Source organism: Orycteropus afer, unplaced genomic scaffold (assembly GCF_000298275.1).
Source record: "Orycteropus afer afer isolate SDZICR_OR568_19922 unplaced genomic scaffold, OryAfe1.0 scaffold00043, whole genome shotgun sequence".
Lineage (NCBI taxonomy): Eukaryota > Metazoa > Chordata > Mammalia > Tubulidentata > Orycteropodidae > Orycteropus > Orycteropus afer.
The window spans coordinates 10,880,384-10,901,672 of record NW_006921630.1 but is presented as its reverse complement, the minus strand read 5'-3'; the positions used below and the strand labels follow the sequence as shown (position 1 = coordinate 10,901,672).

The 21,289-nt window shown below is 39.9% G+C and overlaps 1 protein-coding gene across 1 annotated transcript in view; it reads right to left on the bottom strand.

Moving 5' to 3' along the window:
* The window catches only part of NPL (N-acetylneuraminate pyruvate lyase), an 85,300-nt gene that overhangs the window by 56,491 nt on the left and 7,520 nt on the right, over window positions 1-21,289 (bottom strand). Inside the window, exons 2-3 of the mRNA XM_007937659.2 lie at window positions 9,351-9,424; window positions 6,024-6,111 (exon numbers count right to left, since the gene is read on the bottom strand). Coding sequence (XP_007935850.1) covers window positions 6,024-6,111; window positions 9,351-9,424 — 162 coding nt within the window. The remainder of the gene's footprint in view (window positions 1-6,023; window positions 6,112-9,350; window positions 9,425-21,289) is intronic.

Sequence of the window (21,289 nt, the reverse complement as noted above, 5' to 3'; positions counted from 1 at the left end):
AAGGGACCATTCCCTGGAGAAGGATGTCATGCTTGGTAGGGTGGAGGGTCGACGAAAGAGGGGGAGGCCTTCAAGGAGATGGATTGATACGGTGGCTGCGATGATGGGCTCAAGTATAGCAGGGATTGTGGGGCTGGCGTGGGATTGGGCAGTGTTTCGTTCTGCTGTGCATGAGGTTGCTATGAGTCGGAAACTACTCGACGGCACTTAACAACAACGTACCTCTCAACACATCAACATCACCGTCCATACTTTCCTTCTAACTTCTTCACTCACTGCCGTCAAGTCTATTCCAATTCACAGCAACCCCTCCTTGGGTTTCTGAGGTGGTATCTCTATGGAAGTAGACTGCCCAGTCTTCCTTCTGAGGAGTGGCTGGTGGGTTTGAACTGCCAGCCTTCTGGTTATCAGTCAAATAAAGCTACTCTATCTAATTCCGTTATTATTAAAAATCCCCTCCGAGGCCATCCACCAGTTCTCCACTCTCTTTATTTTTAAAGTTTACAGAGGAAATTGCTTTTCCATTCAAAAATGAATACATATTTTTATTTGTGACATCGATTGCAATTCCCACAATGTAACAGCACTCTTCCCACTTCCTCCTTGTGTTTAGTATTTCCGCTCATCCATCTTTCCTATCCCTTCCTGCCTTCTGAGCTTTATCCCTGGGCAAATGTTGCCCTTATAATCTCATATAGTTGATTGTTCTAAGGAGTGCATACCTTCCTGGTGTTACCATTTACCTTATAGGCCTGTATCTTGTGTCACTGAAATTTCAGCCACTGGGTGATTTCCGTTCCAGGCTTGGGTCAAAGTCTCAGAAGTTCCATCAGTCTCTGTCAGACCTGTAAGCCTGGTCTTTTTTATTATTTTGAGTTTTCTTTCACATTTCACATTTTCTCCTACTCTATCCAGGACCTCCTATTGCGATCCCTTTCAGAGTGGTTAGCAGTGGTAGCCATGCACCATCTAGTCCTTCTGGTCTTAGGTTCACAGAGGCTGGGCTAATTGTTTCCTTGTGTCTTTGATTTTCTTCATTCTTCTTTGCTCCAGATGGGGAGAGACAAATAGTTGTACCCTAAATAGTCACTCACAAGCTTTTAAGACTCTGGCCACTTCTCACCAAAGCAGGATGTAGAACATTGTCTTTCCGGACTGTGTTATGCCAATTGACCTTGATGTCCTCTGAAATTATGGTCCTGAGCTCCCAGGCTTTCATAACTTTGCCTCCTATATGCTCTACTGTATTCATGGATATATTTCATAACTTTGCCTCCTATATGCTCTACTGTATTTATGGATATATTTGCAGCACATATAAATACATATGGAGACATATCCTCTGTCAAATCAATATATATATATTCATGGATACAGTCTCACTCACCTTCCCACACCTGTTCAGCTTGAATGTCTATCTATATCCACTCATAGATTATTTTTATGACTGTTACTGCAGGACTGTGTATGTAATTGTATTTACCTTTGTTGACTTTAACTCTTCTGCTCCTCTCAGTGTTTTCCTTTGCCTTGATCATTTTGTGCTGACTTCCTCCTTTCTGTGTACTGCCTTTCCCTTCATCCTAGTTAATACACATCTACCCTCTAGTTAGTGATTTACCCTCCCTTTTCCCGTCCCTTCCCTGTAACCATCAGAGAATGCTTCTTTCTGTGTGTAAACCTTTTCTTGACTTTTTACAGTAGTGGCTGCATACAATATATGTTCTTTTGTGATTCACTAATTTTACTCAGAATAATGTCCTCTAGGTTCATCCATGTTATGAGGTGTTTCACAGATTTGTTATTCTTTAACATTGCATAGTATTCCATTGTATGTATATATCATAGTTTGTTTATGCATTCATCTGTTCATGGGCATTTTGGTTGTTTCCATCTTTTTGCTATTATGAATAATCCTGTGGTGAACATGAGTGTGCATGTATCTATTTGTGTCATAGGTCTTATTTCTCTAGGATATATACCTTGAGTGGGATTGCTGGATCATATGGTATTTTTATTTCCAACTTTTTAAGGAAGTGTCATTCAGTTTTCCACAGTAGTTGTACCATTTTACAGTTTTACCAACAGTGTATGAGGGTTCCAATCTCTACAACCTCACTGGCATTTATTGTTTTTGTTTTCTGGGCTTTTGAACCTTGTCATTAATGCTGGGGTGAGATGATATTTCACTGTTGTTTTGATTTGCTTATCTCTAATGGCTAATGATTGAGAGCATTCCTCCCCCCCCCCGCTTTTTTTTCCAATAAAGAAAATTTCATTAAGCCTTGGACAGAACGAAGATAAAACAAGACAGTTATCCTGGATGAGGGAAACTGTCAGCGTGAGAAAGCTGAATGGAGTCCAGAGAGCATTTCCTCATGTATTTGTTGGCCACCTGAATGTCTTCTTTGATAAGGTATCGTTCATGTCCGCTGTCCATTTTTTAATTGGATTGTTTGTCTTTTCGTTGTTGAGGTATCGAGGTTTTCTATAAATTTTAGAGATTCGTTCTTTGTCTGATATAAACTCCACTCACTGCCGTGGAGTTGGACCTGACTCATAGCGACCCCTCCTTGGGTTTCTGAGGCATTATTACTATGGAAGTAGATTGCTCAATCTTCCTCCCGAGGAGTGGCTGGAAGGTTTGAACCATTAGCCTTCTGGTTAGCAGTCAAATGCCTTAGGCACTACACCACCAGAGCTCCTTTGTCTGATATATCATTGCCAAAATTTTTTCCCCAGTCTGTAGGTTCTCTTTTCACTCTTTTGGTGAAGTGTTTTGAGGAGTACAAATGTTTAATTTTTAAGAGTTCCCAGTTATCTAGTTTCTCTTCTGATGTTTGTATATTTTGAGTTATGTTTGACAGTATATTTATGTCATCTTTTGGGCTCCCTAAGTTTGCTCCTATTTTTTCTTTGATGATCTTTACAGTTTTAGGTTTTATATTTAGGTCTTTGATCCACCTTGAATTAGTTTTTGTATATGGTGAGAAATATGGATCCGGGTTCATGTTTCTGCAAATTGATATCCAGTTTTCCAGTACCATTTCTTAAAGAGACTATCTCTTTATCATCTCACCCCAACAATAATAGCAAAGTTCAACTAGGCAGAAAATAACAATTGCTGGTGAGCATGTGTAGAGATTGGAACTCTCATTCACTGCTGGCGGGACTGTAAAATGGTATAGCCACTACGGAAAACAGTATGGCGTTTCCTTAAATTGGAAATAGAAATATCATTTGATCCAGCAATTCTACTACTGGGATATATCCTAAAGAGGTAAGATTCATGACACAAATAGACATATGCACACCCATGTTCACTGCACCAAAATTCACTATAGCAAAGAGATGGAAACAACATAAGTGCCTATCAAGAGATGAATGGATAATCAAACTATGGTACATCACACGATGGAAAACTATACAACGTTAAAGAATAATGAAGAATGTCCGAATCACCTCATAATGTGGATTAATTTGGAGGACATTATGCTAAGTGAAATAAGTCAATCACAGAAGGACAAATTTTGTATGAGTGCATTATTATAAAATGCAAGGGAAGATTTATGCAAGGAAGGAAATTTACTTGGTTGGTTACCAGGGATGGGAGGGAAGGGGAGGGAAAATTTCTGACTAGTTAAGATTCATGTGTTGAGTTGGGTGAAGGGAAAGGCAATGTAACAAAAGTGTGTGACTAGCACAATAACAATACAGAAAATGAGGACACAGAAACATGCATAAAAGGTAGACAACAGAGGCAAATACTGTTACATATACAATACTGCATTAACAGTGGCAGCAAACACTAATCTAAGGGTAAATGCATAGATAGGTGAAAAGATCAAGCCTGGGTAGGTTAACAGGAATATACCCATGACCATGGATAGATTTGGCTGAAGATATTCTTAAACATGTATTTGTGCTACAGAAATATCCATATACATTATAGAAGTAACAGAAGACAAGGTTGGAGTAGCTTCTAAGTGTCAACCAAGCACCTTAAGGGAGAGACATGGTCTTGGGGGATATCAAGGTCAACTGGGACAATATAGTACATAAAAATCTTGTTCTACATCCTACTTGGTGAGTAGCGATTGGCATCTTAAAAGCTTTCAAGCAGCCATCTAAGATATAACTATTGGCCTCCCCTCATCTGGAGCAATGAGAGCTCTGGTGGTGTAGTGCCCAAGCCATCTGGCTGATAAGCAGAAGGCTGGTGGTTCAAACCTACCAGCCACTCCTCAGAAGGAAGATGGGGCAATCTACTTCTGTAGTGATACTGCCTTGGAAACCCAAAGAGGGGTTGCTATGTATGAGTCAGATTTGACTTTGGTTTTTAGTTTTTAGTTTAGTTTGGTTTTTAGTTTCATCTGGAGCAAAGAAGAGTGAAGAAAATCAAAGTCATAGAAACAATTAGTCCAAGGATATGATGGACCACAAGGCCCTCAACCTTCATAATTCTGAGACCAGAAGAACTAGATGGTGCCTAGCTACCAATGCCAGCCACTTAGAAAGGGATCAAAATTGGAGATCCTGGATAGAGTAGGAAGAAAAATATGGAACAAATTTAAAAAACACAAAAATGACCAGAATCACTGGTTGGATAGAGACTGATGGAACCCCCAAGACTATGGCCTTGGGTTACCTTTTGGGCCTGGAACTAGACTCATGTCCATGGATTAGTTCTCAGTCAAACAGTAAAAAGGCCTGCAAGCAGAACACTATCCCAGGGAGATGCATCTGTCTACCCTATGGAGATGTATCCCTTAGATCAGTCAACTGTGGACATCAGAAGGGTAGCATTTGCATAGAGGGAAAGTTGGACAGACAGGAATGCATAGATAAGAAGGACACAGGGAAGAGGTGGTCGCAGGGAGGAGATGGGAGGAGAGCTTTTGTTGTTGGGATTGTAATTGGGCGTGAAACCAAATGTACATGAACTGTTGAGAGTAAAACAAATCTGCTTTATAAATCTGTACCCAAATCACAATAAAAAATTAAAAAAAAAGAGACTATCTCTTCCCTATTTAATGGGTTTAGCTTTTTGATAAAGATTATTTATCTATCCATGGATAGATTTACTTCTAGGTTCTCCATTCTGTTCCATTGGTACAAACAGCCTATATAAAAAAAAACTACAAAACACTACTATAAAAACTCAAAAGAGATCTCAGTAAATGGAAGAATATATTCCATGTCATGGATAGGAAGACTTGGCTTTGTGAAAATGTCAATACTACCCAAAGTGATCTACAGAATATAGATATATTCAACATCATTCTTTAAAGAGATGGAAAAACTAATCACCAACTTTATATGGAAAGGAAAGAGACTGCAGATAAGCAAAGCACTACTAAAAAAGAAGAAAAAAGTAGGAGGCCTTACCTCTATCTCAAAACCTACCATACAGCCATAGTAATCAAAACAGCCTAGCATTGATACAATGACAGCCACATAGACCAATGGGACTGAACTGAGAGCCAGAAGTAAATCCATCCATGTATGGGTGTAAGGAAAGCAAGGGGCCACTGTAAGCACGAGATACCTGTCTTAAGACAGAATTCTTGGGATACATGTTCACAAGATCCAAGAGAGGGAGAAGTTCAAAGGAGCCAGGAATACAGCAGAATCAGTCACTAGCATCAGGTAGGCCTCCCCTTCATTCCTTCTCTTATCCCTTCAGCCCAAGAACACATAACCTGAGGGGACTGACATTGTAGATGGGTAAAAGGCAGTTTTCCAGAGGGAACCTGGGAGCCAGATAGACCCTGCAGTCTGTCAGTCCTTCCACAGAAAAGGAAGGGTGCTTCTCTGCCTCAGCTCCTCGCAGAAATGCCAGGATCCTTCACATCCCTACCCTTCTACCCCCCACCCACAATGGGTCCTGCTCATCTTCCTACAAGTTGACCTTGTCGAGCCTGGACTCTGACAGAAGGCAGGGAGGTCGTGTCATTGGGAAAGAGCCTCATTCAACATAGCTCTTACTAGTGGGTGGTTTTTATCCTGGTTAAGATACTCACTTGTTTCTCCCTTTTGTCACCCATTCCTTTGCAACCTGGCAACGCTCTGAGATGCTCAGGGACAGGCCTTCTCCTGTTGTGCCATTCACTGTACAAACAAAGAGCCAGTCAGTGGGACCAATGAATACCTTTTGCCCCTCCAATGACAACTCTGAAAATGCAAGGAAAGGACATGGGAAACACCAGAGGCTATGTTAATGTTAACTTTTACCTGAACCTGGTGATACTGGAAAACAGTGATGGTTACAGAAATTCCTCTCACCCTTTGTGTTCAGGAAAACAGCTTACTGCAAATACCACCCTTTCCATATGACTTAGGTAAGACTCATGGATGACCCCTGTTTACCTATGACAAGGCCACAGACCCTCCAAATTTCCATTCCTTGCCTCATAAATGTGTAAGTGAATTGCTTGCCCCCACTGATCAATCACAAGTGCTGGTTAATCATACTTCCATAAAGTTTCTCTCCTTTCCCCAATTTCCTGAACTTTGGCCCACCCTCCACCTGAGTCAATATGCTCCCCTCTTTAAGGGCCACTCAGAGAGAATAGGCTAACTGCAGCATAACACATTCTGACTTACCAGCTGATGATGTCACCTGCTCATCCTACTTCCTCATACCTGGGTTGTTTTTTTTCTATTTTTGTTTTCTCTCATCTTCCCAGGAGGGGTTGCCATGAGTCGGGTCTGACTTGATGGCACATAACAACAACAACTATAAAAGAAAAACATTTTTTGCCCAACTCTTTGAGGTGCTTGCAGATCTTATGGTCTGAATGTTCCCCCTATTAAACTGTTCCCAGTCCTATAACATAGTGACTAAGACACTTGCCTGCTAACCAGACGGCTGGCAATTCAAACCCACCAGCCACTCCTCGGAAGGAAGGTTGGGCAATCCTACTTCCGTAGTGATACTGCCTCGGAAACCCAAGGAGGGGTCGCTATGAGTTGGGGCCGACTCGACGGCACATAACAACAACAACAACAGTCCTATAACAGTCCCCTTTCCGCATTTTGTTTCTGATAAAGCTTCTCCCTATCAAAGTCTGGCTGTGTTTTTTATTTGACAGCTAGAATCTAGGTGGGAGAGATGCCCTGTTTCCATTTCTACTTCAGTCTTTTTTTTTTACTATTCACCCTGCCAAAAGCAGCTGGAAGGTTATGACTTGTAATTAGAGATCTGTCCTTGCTATCAGGAACAGATAGCAAGGATTTTGAATGGAGACAAATAATTATTCACACTCCAAACCTCACCACCCAGTTCTATGTGTGGGATTGAAGGCAGGAAAATGAACACCATCCAGTATTGGGGTGTCAAGGAGGTGGTGAATGGGAGTTACTCACTCATGAAGACATTGGTGTTTACTAAAGATCTAAAACTACCTCTGTCTATAGTCTGACATGGTAGCAGTGCTCTAGGACAACTTATTTTGCTTTATGATCATTCATAAAGGAAGCACAAAGGAGATTAATATTTCTTGTGCCATTTATTATCACAGCCACCCAGCACAGCAGGGGTTATGATTCTCAATTACAGACAAAAATTTGAAGCTCTGAATTTCTAAGTTTGAATCCAGATCTGTATGATTCCAAAATCCATCATCTTTCTTTTTACTGCAGTCACTTCATAATGGATCAAAGAAAGGATGCAAATGGTACTAAGATACATTACTGGGGCATATGGAGGAACCCTTGTAGTACAGTGGTTAAAGCACTCAGCTGCTAATAGAATGTAGTTCAAATCCACCAGCCACTCTGTGGGATAAAATGTAGTAATCTGCTTCCATGAAAAGATTTACAGCCTTGGAAACCCTGTGGGGCAGTTCTACTCTGTCCCATAGGGTTGCTATGAGTCAGATTCGATAGCAATTGTTGGTTAATGAACGTGGAAGATTCCCTGTGTGACATAAATGGTTTGTGCTCAGTGACTAACAATAAGATTGTGGTTCAAACCCACCTAGTAATGCCATAGAAGAAAGGCTTGGCAATCTGTTTCCTTAAAGATTACAGCCAAGAAAACATGGAATCATTGTACTCTGTAACACATGGGGTCACCATGCATTGGAATCAACTCAGTGATGAGTTATTTATTTAATAAATACAGTGGCAATTTAACTGTCCAGGACTGAGCACGTGGTTGGCAGGGAGGATAAGGGGGTGTGGGATGAGTGCTTTTATCATTCTGCAGTCTTGAATACACTTCAAGACTGTTCCAGTAGAAGGCATGTTCCTACTTCTTCTCTGTACCAGAGGAGATCTGTGGCTCTTTGAGGAGTAAGATTCAGGCTGCTTCTTATGGTCTGCAGCATGGGGAGTGGAGAGGGAAAGGCCCTAAATGGTTCTATAACAGGTTTCAATTTTGGTATATGGTCTGGAACACTTTTATTTATTTATTTATTTATTTATTTATTTATTTATTAGGATTTGGGTGAAGATTTACAGAGTAAATTCACTTTTCATACAGCAGTTCACATATACTTTGTCTCATGTCATTGACCAAAATTTACAATGCAGCAGCTCCAGCTCCCCTCCCACTTCCTCCCCATAGTTACCTCCTCCCAGTGTCCATCCCTTCATACTCTTCTGCACCCTGAGCTATCTCCCTGTGCATAAGCAGCCTTTCCTTCTCCCATGATTGTTCTCTCCAGGGCGTGTGTGGTCTGGAACACTTTTTCACATAAATTTTAACCTGCCCTGATTACAGCCCCTCCAGCTGAAGGGGCCCCTGTTGGTTGAGCAGTAGTTCAGGGTCAAGGTGAGTGTTCTCAGAATGGCAATGAATTCAAGGGGCTCAGAACTTTGAATACAATGCAAAGGGTAGTTCAATGGCAGGTAAGTACTGTTCTCAGGCTTAAAATTTTCAAGGTCTCAGTTTTTCATTTCCACCATCTATGAAATAAATGAGGATAACTGCTGCTCTGTAATTGCTTTATGTGCTACATTTAGAGGATTTCTTACATTCATAATTTGAAAAGTAAGGTGAAGATGGAATAAAGCCCATTTTTAAGAGATATAAAACCTGGGTTTAGTTGTTACTCTACCACTTCTTAGTTGAATAGCCTTAGTCAACCTAAATAATATATCTGAGCCATCTCTAAATGAGGATAAAAATGATACTTCAGCTGTTTTGAAGACATACCATCAAATTAGAGATCTCTTTGTAGGTCTGAAACAAGTGAGTCTACAAATTCACAAACTGTAGTTAGTTTAGCCAGGCTCAGTTATAAGCACCAGTGGTGCTGTGACCTCTTGACTGGTAACCAGGGGGAGCTACTTTCTAAGGACTGAGCTAGAGAGATGTATGAGAAGTCCTAAAGAAGACTTACCAAAAATGTTCTTCACTCCCTGTTCTTCCACAAGATAGTCCACATACCGACCAATTACTGAAAAGTTGATTTCTCTAAGACAAGGGGAAAAATGGAAAGAATATATAAAGTCTTTCTTAAATTATTCAACTAATCCCTGTATCTATTGTTAACCTGACTATAAACCAAAAAACCCAAATTCACTGCCATCAAGTCTATTCCAACTCATAGTGACCCCCATTGGTTTTCCAAGGCTGTAAAGCCTTATGGAAGCAGATTGCCTCAGCTTTTCCTCCATGGAACAGCTGGTGGGTTCAAACCACTGACCTTTTGGTTAGCAGCCAAATGCCTTAACCATTACACCACCAGAGCTCCTTAACCTGACTATACTAGGCCACAGTGGAGTCATTTGTGCTGAGCCCCACATCAACAAACTGAAACCTAACTTTCCATTTCTTGTACGTGCCTAATCTTCACAGGAGCCTAAAGCCAAGTCAATGACTCTTAGAAACTGAAACCTAAGCTAGCTAATCAGCACTTGCCTACTCAGTTTAACCTAGTTCAAACCCCAAACCAAACCCACTGCCATTAAGTCAATTCCAACTCATAGTGGCCCCTTTTAAGACAAAGAAGAACTGCCCCATAGGATTTCCAGGACTGTAAATATTTACTGAAGCAGACTGCCTCACTTTTCTCCTGTGGAACGGCTGTGGATTCAAACTCCTTACCTTCTGCTTATCAGCCAAATGCTTTAATCACTATGCCACCAGAGCTCCTTAACCTAGTTCAAAAGTTTCCCTTAATATCAAATAAGGAAAAAAAATGCCCTCCAGTATATTTGCCCAGTATAGCTTCCTTGTACTGTAGGTCTGTGCTCCCCTTCTGCTTTGTATCATGTTTTGGAACTCATCTGGCTTCCAAACCAGATGTTCTCTGGTTTATGAGCTGAAAAATAAAGTTTATGAGTTTGTATACAAATGTTAGGAAAATTCTATTTTTAACCTTGTTGTTACCTGCCGTCGAGTCGGACCTGACTCATAGCGACCCCTCCTTGGGTTTCCAAGGCAGTATCACTACAAAAATAGATTGCCTCACCGTCCTTCTGAGTTATGGCTGATGGGTTTGAACCGCCACCCTTCTGGTTTGCAGTCAAGTGCCTTACGCACTACGCCATCAGAGCTCCTAAACAAACTCACTGGTGTTGAGTCATTTGAGACTCATAGTGACCCCTTCTTGGGTTTCCAAGGCTGTATCTCTATGGAAGTAGATTGCCCAATCTTCCTTCTGAGGAGTGCCTGGTGGGTTTGAACCACCAGCCTTCTAGTTACCAGTCAAATGCCTTAGGCGCTATGCTACCAGAGCTCCTTTTTTAACCTTAGAAATGTAGAATTCTAGACCCTCCACAGACCTACCCACCAGCCCTTCTCGGAAGAAAAATGGGGCAATCTACTTCCGTAGTGATACTGCCTCGGAAACCCAAGGAGGGGTCGCTATGAGTGGGGGCTGACTGGACTGCACATAACAACACAGACCTACCCAGTCAGCACCTGCATTTTAACAAGATGCTTATGTGATTTGTACGTGGTTTGCAGTTTGAGGAGCACTGACCTTGTAAGGTCTTGTGACAATAAAGACCCTTTTCCTTAAAATCCCATTGATTTAAAAATCTAGAAACTGACATGCATGCAAATAGTATAAAGTGACCCATTCTGCATCAAAATGCAGATGAAGTGGTTAGGGAATGAAGAATGAAAATCTAAAGGAAAACTGTATGGCAAGTCTGGATTAAATGTTGCCAAATACACAGTACCATTTAGCTACCTCTTGTACTTTTGTTATTGGGGCCAAAGAATCTTAATTTATTTTTAGCCTTCTTAACATTCTTTTCATCTTTACTTATTGTGTTCCTAATAAAGTAAAACAAAACAAAACATCTGATGTATGGAGGGACACCAAAGGGAAGGCATAAAAGGACTAAGAATAATCAAAGAGAGACTCAAAACAGCTGACTCTGATTAAAGGCCTAGATGCTAAAAGTAAAGAATGTGTAGGCAATCACTGCCCACAATGTGCACAGAGAAACAAGCCAGCTAGTTGGGAAAAGGTTTCACTGCAGTTATGGGGCACTTTGGAAGAAAGAGCTGGTGATCTTTTTCCCAAGATCAGCCATTGAAAACTAGGGAGCACGATTCTTTGATACATACAGGGTTGACATAAATTAGAATTGACTTGTTACCAACCACCACCAGCAGCAGCAGCAATAGTAATACAGTTATAAGTCCTCCAATGTTGTTGTTGTTGTTGTGTGTTTCTGAGGCAGTATCACTTAGGAAGTAGATTGCCCAACCTTCCTTCCGAGGAGTGGCTGGTGGGTTTGAACCGCCAGCCTTCTAGTTAGCAGTCAAGTGCCTTAGGCACTATGCTACCAGAGCTCCTTAAGTCCTCCAAAGTGTTGGGAAAAAGTTACTGAAAACAAAATCTACTCTCAATCCAGAAAACTTTTCTACAAAAATAGAAGTGGAAGAAAGTTTTATTGAATAAACATTAAAACAGAATGTGATGCATCACAGGCAATCTGTTAAAGAGATTTCAAAGAGAGAAAGGAATCTTAACCATTCTATAGCTAAACAGATATAACTCATTACACTCATGTTTTTAAGATAATATTATTGATTCTTTTAAAATTGGATTTATTCTGTGTGCCCAGAGGACTGAGGACGATAGGGCGTGTGATATTTCAGGACACCTGCAAATTAAACTTTTTCTGTCAGATTTAATATGTTTTGCTATGTGGCACATAAAGATTGCTGCTGTTATTAGGTGCCTTGGAGTCGTCTCCGACTAATAGCGACCCTATGCACAGCACAACGAAACAATGCCCAGTCCCGCACCAGCTCCACGATCCCTGCTATACTTAAGCCCATTGCTGTAGCCACTGTGTCAATCCATCTTTTTGAGGCCCTTCCCCTCTTTCGTCGACCCTCCACTTTACCAAGCTTGACATCCTTCTGCAGGGAATGGTCCCTTCTGACATGGCCAAAGTAGGTGAGAAGAAGTCTGGCCATTCTCGCCTCCAAGGAGCATTCTGGCTGCACTTCCTTCAGGACAGATTTGTTAGATGTTTTAGCAGTCCATGGCACTTTCAGCGTTCTTCGCCACCACCACAACTCAAAAGCATCAACTTTTCTTCCATCTTCCTTATTCATTGTCAAGCCCTCACATGCATATGAGGTGATTCAAAATACCATAGCTGTGCCAGGCGCACCTTAGTCCTCAAGGAGACATCTTTGCTCTTCAGCACTTGAAAGAGATCCTTTGCAGACAATTTGCCCAGTGCTATACATCATCTGATGTCCTGACTGCTGCTTCCATTAATGTCAATTGTATAACCAGGCACTGTGAAGTCTTTGACAACTTCAATCTTCTCTCCATTTATCATGATGCTGCTTATAGGTCCAGTTGTGAGGATTTTTTTTTTCTTTACGTTGAGATGTAATCCATACTGTAGACTGTAGTCTTTAATCTTCATCAGGAAGTGCTTCAAGTCATCCTCACTTTCAGCAAGCAAAGTTGTGTTGGCAGCATATCTCAGGTTGTTAATGATTCTTCCTCCAATCCTGATGCCATGTTCTTCTTCATATAGTCCAACTTCTCAGATTATTTGCTCAGCATACAGATTGAATAAGTATGGTGAAAGGATACAACCCTGACACACTCCCTTCTTGATTTTAAACCATGCAGTGTCCCTTGTTCTGTTTGAACGACAGCCTCCTGGTCTATGTACAGGTTCCTCATGAGTACAAGTAAGTGTTCTGGAATTCCCATTCTTCTCAATGTTACCCATAATTTGCTATGATCCACACAATCGAATGCTTTTGCATAGTCAATAAAATACAAGTAAACATCTTTCTGGTATTTGCATTGAGCCAAGATTTATCTGACATCAGCAATGATATCCCACATCCCATGTCCTCTTCTGAATCCAGCTTGCATTTGTGGAAGTTCTCTGTCAATATATTGCTGCAAACATTTTTGAATTATCTTCAGTAAGATTTTACTTGTGTGTGATATTAATGATATTGTTCAATAATTTCCACATTTTATGGGATCATCTTTTTTTGGAATAGGTACAAATATTGATCTCTTCCAGTCAGTTGGCCAGGTAGCTGTCTTCCAAATCTCTTGGCATAGCCGAGTGAATACCTCCAGCGTGTCATCTGTTTGCTGAAACATCTCAATGGGTATTCTGTCAATTCCTGAAGCCTTGTTCTTCTCTTCTTCCCTCAGTGCAGCTTTGATTTCTTCCTTCGGTACCACTGGTTCTCAATCATATGCCACGACCTGAAATGGGTGAACATCGACCAATTCTTTTTGGTATAGTGACTGTGTATTCCTTCCATCTTCTTTTTAATGTTTCCTATATCATTCAATATTTTGCCCATAGAATCTTTCAATATTGCAACCCAAGGCTTAATTTTTTTCCTCAGTTCTTTCAGTTTGAGAGATACTGAGCATGTTCTTCTCAATTGTTTTTCTAACTCCAGTTCATTGCACATTTCATTATTGTAATTGGCTTTGTCTGCTTGAGCAGCTGTTTGAATTCTTCTGTTCAGCTCTTTTATCTTGTCATTTATGCCATTTGCTTTAGCTACTCTCTGCTCAAGGGCAAGTTTCAGAGTCTTCTGACATACATTTTGGTCTTTTCTTCTTTTCCTTGTTGAAGAGTTTTGCATCTATATTCATGAGGGATATCAGTCTGTATTTTTCATTTTTAGTGATGTCTTTGCCTGGTTATGGTATCAAGGTTATGCTTGCTTCATAAAATGAATTTGGGAGAATTCCATCCTTTTCTATATTCTGGAATATTTTGAGTAGGATTGGTGTCAGCTCTTCTCTGAATGTTTGGTAGATTTTACCAGTGAAACCATCTGGGCCAGGGCTTTTCTTTTTTGTGATAATTTTTTTATGACCTGTTCAATTTCTTCTTCTGTTATGGGTCTGCTTAGATTTTTCACTTCGGCCTCTGTTAGTCTCTTTTTCCATTCATCTTCCTATTGTTATTTCTAATTTTTACAGCATTATTATCTGAAAAGATGCTTTGCAGTATTTCAATGTTTTTAAATTCATTGAGGCTTGCTTTATGACCTAACATATGGTCTATGTGCACTGGAAAAGAATGTATATTGTGCTGTGGTTGAGTGAAGTGTTTTGTAATTGTCTATAAGGTCAAGCTGTTGGATTGTATTGTTCAGTTCTTCTGCATCTTTGTTGAGTTTCTTTCCAGTTCTATCTGTGATTGAAAGTGGTATAATAATAATAATAATGTGTTAGGTTGGATTCTCTAGAGAAGCAAAACCAGTAAAGCTTATATATACAATGTTGTTGTTGTTGTTATGTGCCACTGAGTTGGACCCAACTCATAGCAACCCCTCCTTGGGCTTCCAAGGCAGTATCACTACAGAAGTAGATTGCCTAGCCTTCCTTCTGAGGAGTGGCTGTTGGGTTTGAACCACCAGCCTTCTGGTTAGCAGTCAAATGCTTTAGGCACTATGCTACCAGAGGTCCTACATATATATATAGAGAGAGAACAGGAGAAATTTATCTTAGGAAAATGGCTCACACACTTATAGAAGCTGGCAATTCCTAAGTTCTTGGATCAAATGTCAAGCTCGAGGCTTTTCCCACCTCACACAGCTACAGGGGCTGATGACCTCAAGGTTGGCAGGCAGTATACTGGCTGCTGACTCCAAAGAATGACAAATCCAAGATCTCCAGGCTGAATGGTGAATTGTTCGCTCATGGACAGTTGTAGGCAGCACAAAAGGATCCTGATCCACAGAGGAGTGTCTCTTTTCCCAGGATATCCATAAATATACTGGAAGCAGGCCATACGCCTAGGGAAACTCCCTTTCAACGGACTGGCTGCTCAAAACAATTTAATCAGAAATTAATATTTCCACTCCTGCTCTTTGATGGTTGCCATTTGCTTCATATGTCTTTTTCCAACCTTTGATTTTTAGTCTGTTTTCGTCTTTGTCTCTAAGGTGTGTCCCTTGTAGACAGCATATTGATGGGTTATGTTTTCTTATCCAGTCTGCAGCTCTCCATCTTTTGAGTGGTGCATTTAATCCATTGACATTCATTGTAATTATTGACAAGTATAAATTTGTTGTTGTCATTTTGTTATGTGCTTTTTTGTGGTATTGCTGTTTTCTTTGTTCCATATAATTTTCTGTCCTGTGCTCATTTTGTTTATGAATCATGATATCACTTCCTTCATTGCTATTGTTCTAATATCTGCTAAGTATTTGTGCTAGTCCTCTTTTTTGTTTTGATGTGAAAGTTTATCATTTTTTTTTTTTTTGAGGTTACCCTGTGAGTTATAATTTTCTTCCCAAGTTTAGAACAATCTGTTCTATCTTGCAGTTGTCTTGATTCCCTACCATTTAGGAGTTCTGAAACTACACAGTTTTTTCCCTTTCTGGTTTGTAGTTGTCCTCATTTGTCAATTGATGTCTCTAGTTCCTTGTTCACAATCTTGGAGGCTTGTATACTTTGGATAATTCCATAGCTGTGTTGGTTTCTGGGTTATGTCATCAGGTGTGTTAATGGTTGGTTGTTGTTTGCTGTTGTTGGTTCTCTGTCCAAAGGACTCCCTTTAGCAACTCTTGTAAAGTTGGTCTGGTTTTAACAAATTCCCTTAATTTCTGCTTATCTGGAAATGTCTTAATTTCACTGTCATATTTGAGGGACAGTTTTGCTGGGTACATATTTCTTGGTTGGAAATTTTTTTCTTTCAGGGTCTTATATATACACAATCCCATTGTCTTCTTGCCTACATGGTTTCTGCCAAGAAATCTGAGTTTAGTCTTATTGGTTGCCCCTTGTAGGTAACTTTTAGTTTTTCCCATGCTGCTTTCAGGATTCTTTCTTTTGTCTTTGGTTTTGGTATGTTTGATGATGATATGTCTTCGTGATTTTCTTTTAGGGTTTATCCTGTTTGGGGTTCATTGCACTTCTTGAATGGATATATTCTCATCTTCCATCATACCAGGGAAAATTCTCTTCCAACAAATCTTCGACAGTTTTCTCTGTGGTTTTATTTGTCTCTTCCTGTACTGGAATACTGATGACATATAAGTTATTCCTTTTGTTGGTATCCCATGTGAACCTTAGGCTTTCTTCATTTTGTTTTGATCATTTTACTGATTGATCCCTTTCCAAACAAGTATTGAGGTATTTGCCTTCAGTCTCACTAATTCTGTCTTCCAGACAGAATTACTCCTTTACCCATTCAAAGTGTTATCTATTTCTGAAGATTTAGTATTAATCTTCTGGATTTCAGTCTGTAGACTTTGTATCATTTTCTAATTTTTCATTTATTTTGTCATTTTGTTCTTGTATTGTTTTTCTAAATTGTTCTAGGGTATTTCTGTGTTTTCCTCAATTTTGTCAGTGTTTTCCTTCCTCTGTTTCTCAATCTGTTGTCAGTATCTAATCATAATTATTTTGAATTTCTTATCAGGGAGTTCCAATGCTGCTTCTTCCTTGCGGAGTGTTCTGGGTTGATATCCTGGTGCCTTGATTCCCCTGCTTTATCTTGCGTCTTTGTGTGGACTGTGATCATCTTTTGTCTTGGAGACATTGTGACATTTTTGTGTTTATATTTAATTGGTGATTGTATTTTGGAGTGACTTGCCCATAATTTTTTATTTCTTTGGATGTTATCTACGTAAGCAGGGTACTGTGCTGTGCTCCTCTAGTTGGCAGCACTTATACCCTCACCACCTATTTCCTTTCCTGTTGTTAGCTCCCATATGTCCCTGTTGTCCTTGGTAAACAGAGACTATTCTTAGGTCCCTGGAATCCAAATGAGAATGCTGTCACTTTAAATATTAAAAATGGCCACCATCTGTAAACATTCAAAATGGCTGCTACCTCAGTCACTTTACATATCCAAATTGGCCACCGCTTGTAAACAATCAAAATGGCTGTGCCCTCTGGACAGCTGAAAGTCCGTAACTCAGGTTGTCTCCCTCCTTGCTGTTTCCCTTCCTAGTCATAGGCCACCAGCACGGTCATCCCTGCAGCCCTTGGTGACCAGGGATGATGTTTAGGTCAATTCTTAGGTCCCAACAGCCCTGGGAAATATTCAGGCTGTTGGTCCTGTCAGGGTAGCTGACATCTGCAGCTCTATCTCTGTACTCACTGTTTTCAGGTTTTTCCACTCAGTGCCTAATCTACTTCTGTATACTTCCTTTCAAAGCTCAGGGCTCCAGGATTATCTTCTGTATCTCTGTCAATTGTTTTATCTTTTCTCTGTTGAAGAGGGTCTCTGTAGTTTGTTACCATCTTACCGGAAGTCTCTGATTTTTTCTTTTTTATTGTGATTTGGTTGCAAGTTTACAGAGTAAATTCATTTTCCATACAGCAGTTCACATACACTTTGTCTTATGACATTAACTGCAATTTCCCACAATGTAACAGCTCTCTTCCCATTTCCTCCCCATAATTACTTCTTCCCTGTGTCTTTCCCTCCCATGCACTCCTGCCCCCTGAACTGTCTTTCTGCGCATACACAGCCCTTCTATTCTCCTGTGATTGTTCTCTCCAAGGAGTGTATCTACATAATGTAAATGTTCAGCACATATGTCTGTCTTTTGTTTGGCTAGAAGCTATAGGAGTGGGTTCAATTCCAGACCTGAAGGGCAGCTAGGGGCCATAGTCTCAGGGGATTTACCAGGCTCTATCAGATCGGCAAACCTGGGGCTTTTTTTTTTTTAATGATTTTGAGTTTTGTGCCACATTGTTCTCCCTCTCTATCCAGGATCTCCTATATAGATTCCCCTCTAAGTGGTTGACAGTGGTAGCCAGGCACCATCTAGTTCTTCTGGTCTCATAGTCATATAGGCTGAGGATTGCATGGTGTACCAGTCCCTTGGACTAATTGTTTCTATGCATCTTTGCATCTAGATGGCCATTTGCAAGCTTTTAAGATCCCAGTCACTACTTGCCAAAGTAGGGTGTGGAACCATGTTTTTGTGTAGTATGTTATGCCAATTAAGCTTGATGTCCCCTGTGACCATGTTCCCAAGCCCATAAGTCCAACTACTTATTCCCTCCAAGTAGCAGCTATGGCCAAGAAGTATCTACAACCTTGTCCATGTTAGCTTTACTATATACCTGGACATTCTTACAGAACATACAAATTCACTTGTAGAAACATTGTCAGCCAACTCTATACATGGTCATGGGCACATTCCCCCTTGCACAGACATACTTGATCGTTCAGCCTGTTCACCCATATATCTACCCATAGATCAATGTTTAGTAGGCATTGATTTTATGAAATTTAACTGTCACCATGCTTTTATTAGGAGCTCTGGTAGCATAGTGGCTAAAAGCACTTGACTGCTAACCAGAAGGCTGGCGGTTCAAACCCACCAGCCACTCCTCGGAAGGAAGGTTGGGCAATCCTACTTCCGTAGTGATACTGCCTCGGAAACCCAAGGAGGGGTCGCTATGAGTCGGGGCCGACTCGACGGCACATAACAACAACAACAATGCTTTTATTAGAGCTGGTCACAGAAAGTTTCCTGCACTTACCTTAGGAGTACCCTGTAAAGAATTCTGGTGACAAATGGCACATCTCTTTAATGTTTTAAATAATTATCTTTTTGACTGGCATAGTAGGAATCTAGTGTTTTTAACCTTTCTCTCTTACTCAAATGATTTTATTCATGACACAACAACACTAACCAGGCAAATAGGGATTGTAATATAGGACTCATTTTATTAGATAATTCCCACATTCCAATAGAATTTATTTCAGCCCCCCCCCCTTTTAATCCAATTGTCTGTTTTTGTCCACAAAGCATACTTTGGGAAATGAATAAAAGTTTCCTGTTGTATTAGAATGGGGCTTTTACATTTTGAGTCTGTCAGGGTTTAAAAGTAGCCTTTGTAGCTCTGTCACCAAAATCATTGTCCTTAGAAATTTTCACTCTGTCCTTTGCAAACTCTACAGTGATTTACTGATATCTGAACAGGAAGTTGTAAAGCCTTTAGCAGACTGGTAGATTGGATAAAGGATATTGCTTTACATATGATCAGTACCAATTTTCTATGACATATTTTTGTTTCTATTGAAGTCAAGAATCTTGTATTTTTCCAAATTTTCCCTTTTGCATGACAGATACAAAACATATATTTACTATCATAATAATATTTACTTTAAGTCCAGAATTGTAGCTCTAGTAACTGCTATTAACTCATCAGTCTGGTCTCAATTTAATTCCAGACAAAATATAAGAGTCTAGAATTTTATGAGAAGTCAACAAAGAAGTCTTAAGCAAGCCATTTTTATTACATGCATATGACCCATCACTTAACATGATCAAATCAATATTTCAAATAGGAACATCAGATAAATCAGGTCGAGGCCTGGTATCTTCTTCTATTACCATTGTATAATCATTGTCATCCATTTAATTAGGATCTGATAAGAGAGTAGCAGTATTTAGAAGATTATATCTCCTCAGTACAATATTTAGATTTGATAACTACTTGTTCATAATTAGTTTGATGGCACACTGACAGATGTTAGGTTTCATGCACTTGCAAGATGGTAGTCACTGCATGTGGGACTTGCAAATAAGTCAGTGTTCCAAAGTTAGAGATTGGCCCTTTCAACAAAAATGGTGGTGACCACTACAGCTTGGAGTCACCCAGGCATTCCCAGTACCAAGCCATCTAGCATTCAAAAATAAGCTACTGGTCTATAGTCTAGGCCCAGCCTTTGAGTTAATATTCTGCTAGCAGCGCCTTTATAGTCATAACAAGACAAGTGGAAAGGTTTTTTAAAATTTGGAATCTCTAAAGTTGGAGGAGAGGCTATAGCCATTTCAGTTGTTTCAGGGCCTTTTTAGATTCGAGAGACCAGACCAAAGTGTCTTGGGAATTATCACACAATTTTTCTGTTAATGATTTGTCCTGCTCTGCAAAAGCTGGAATTCACTATCTACAATGCTCAACTAATCCTGAAAATTGCCTAAGTTGTTTTTTTTTGTAGTAGGGCTTTTTATCTGCTAAAAAGAAAGTAGGAATGCTGACTCTTACATTGTAACACTTTACAGCCTTCAGCTGACAGCAGATGCCCTAAATATTTTTCAGTTTGGCAATATTGTAATTTGCCTTAGAATTTATGCCTGTATGAATCCAGAAAGTGTAATAAACCGAAATTCAGTTTTGCATTGCTCTTTGGTTTCTGAGGCTAGTAGCAAATCACCTACATGTTGATTATAGATCCCTCTGATGGGACAAACATCTCTTAAGTTTTTCCTTAAAGGAAAGAAAATATAGTAGGGGGTCTTGAAAACTTTGAGGAATCATCTGCCATAGTATTGGACTCCTTCGTTAAGTAAAAGCCAATAAGAACTTAGACTGGTCTGTTAGAAGGACAGAAAGCAAAAATAAAAATGCAGAACATAGATCGATTACAGAGAAAAATTTTGCAGATGACAGTACCAAAGTCAGAATAGTTGCAGGGTTAGGGACTACAGGGATTAATGGGACAACAAATTTATTTCTTTTCTGAAGATCTTGCACAAATCTAAATAGTTGTCTAAAATCTTTATCAAATTGCCCTTTCTTTTTATTGGAAGTATGGGTGTACTGCAGGGTGAATGATTTTTTCTAGTTGTCCCTTGTTTTTCTAATTCTTTTATACCCAGTTTTATTCCTTCTAGTTGAACTCTTAGATAAAGGATATTGCTTTACATATGATCATGGCTTATTCTTTTGGTAATCTATTTTTATTGATTCTGTATCTCAAATTAATCTAGTATCATTCCCTAAGGCCCAAAATGATGCATTGATTTGTTTTATAGCTCAAAGTGCTTTTCCAGCTCAGTGTGAGACTAACACTCTCTGCCATACCCTGTTGGCCTATAGTAACCAAA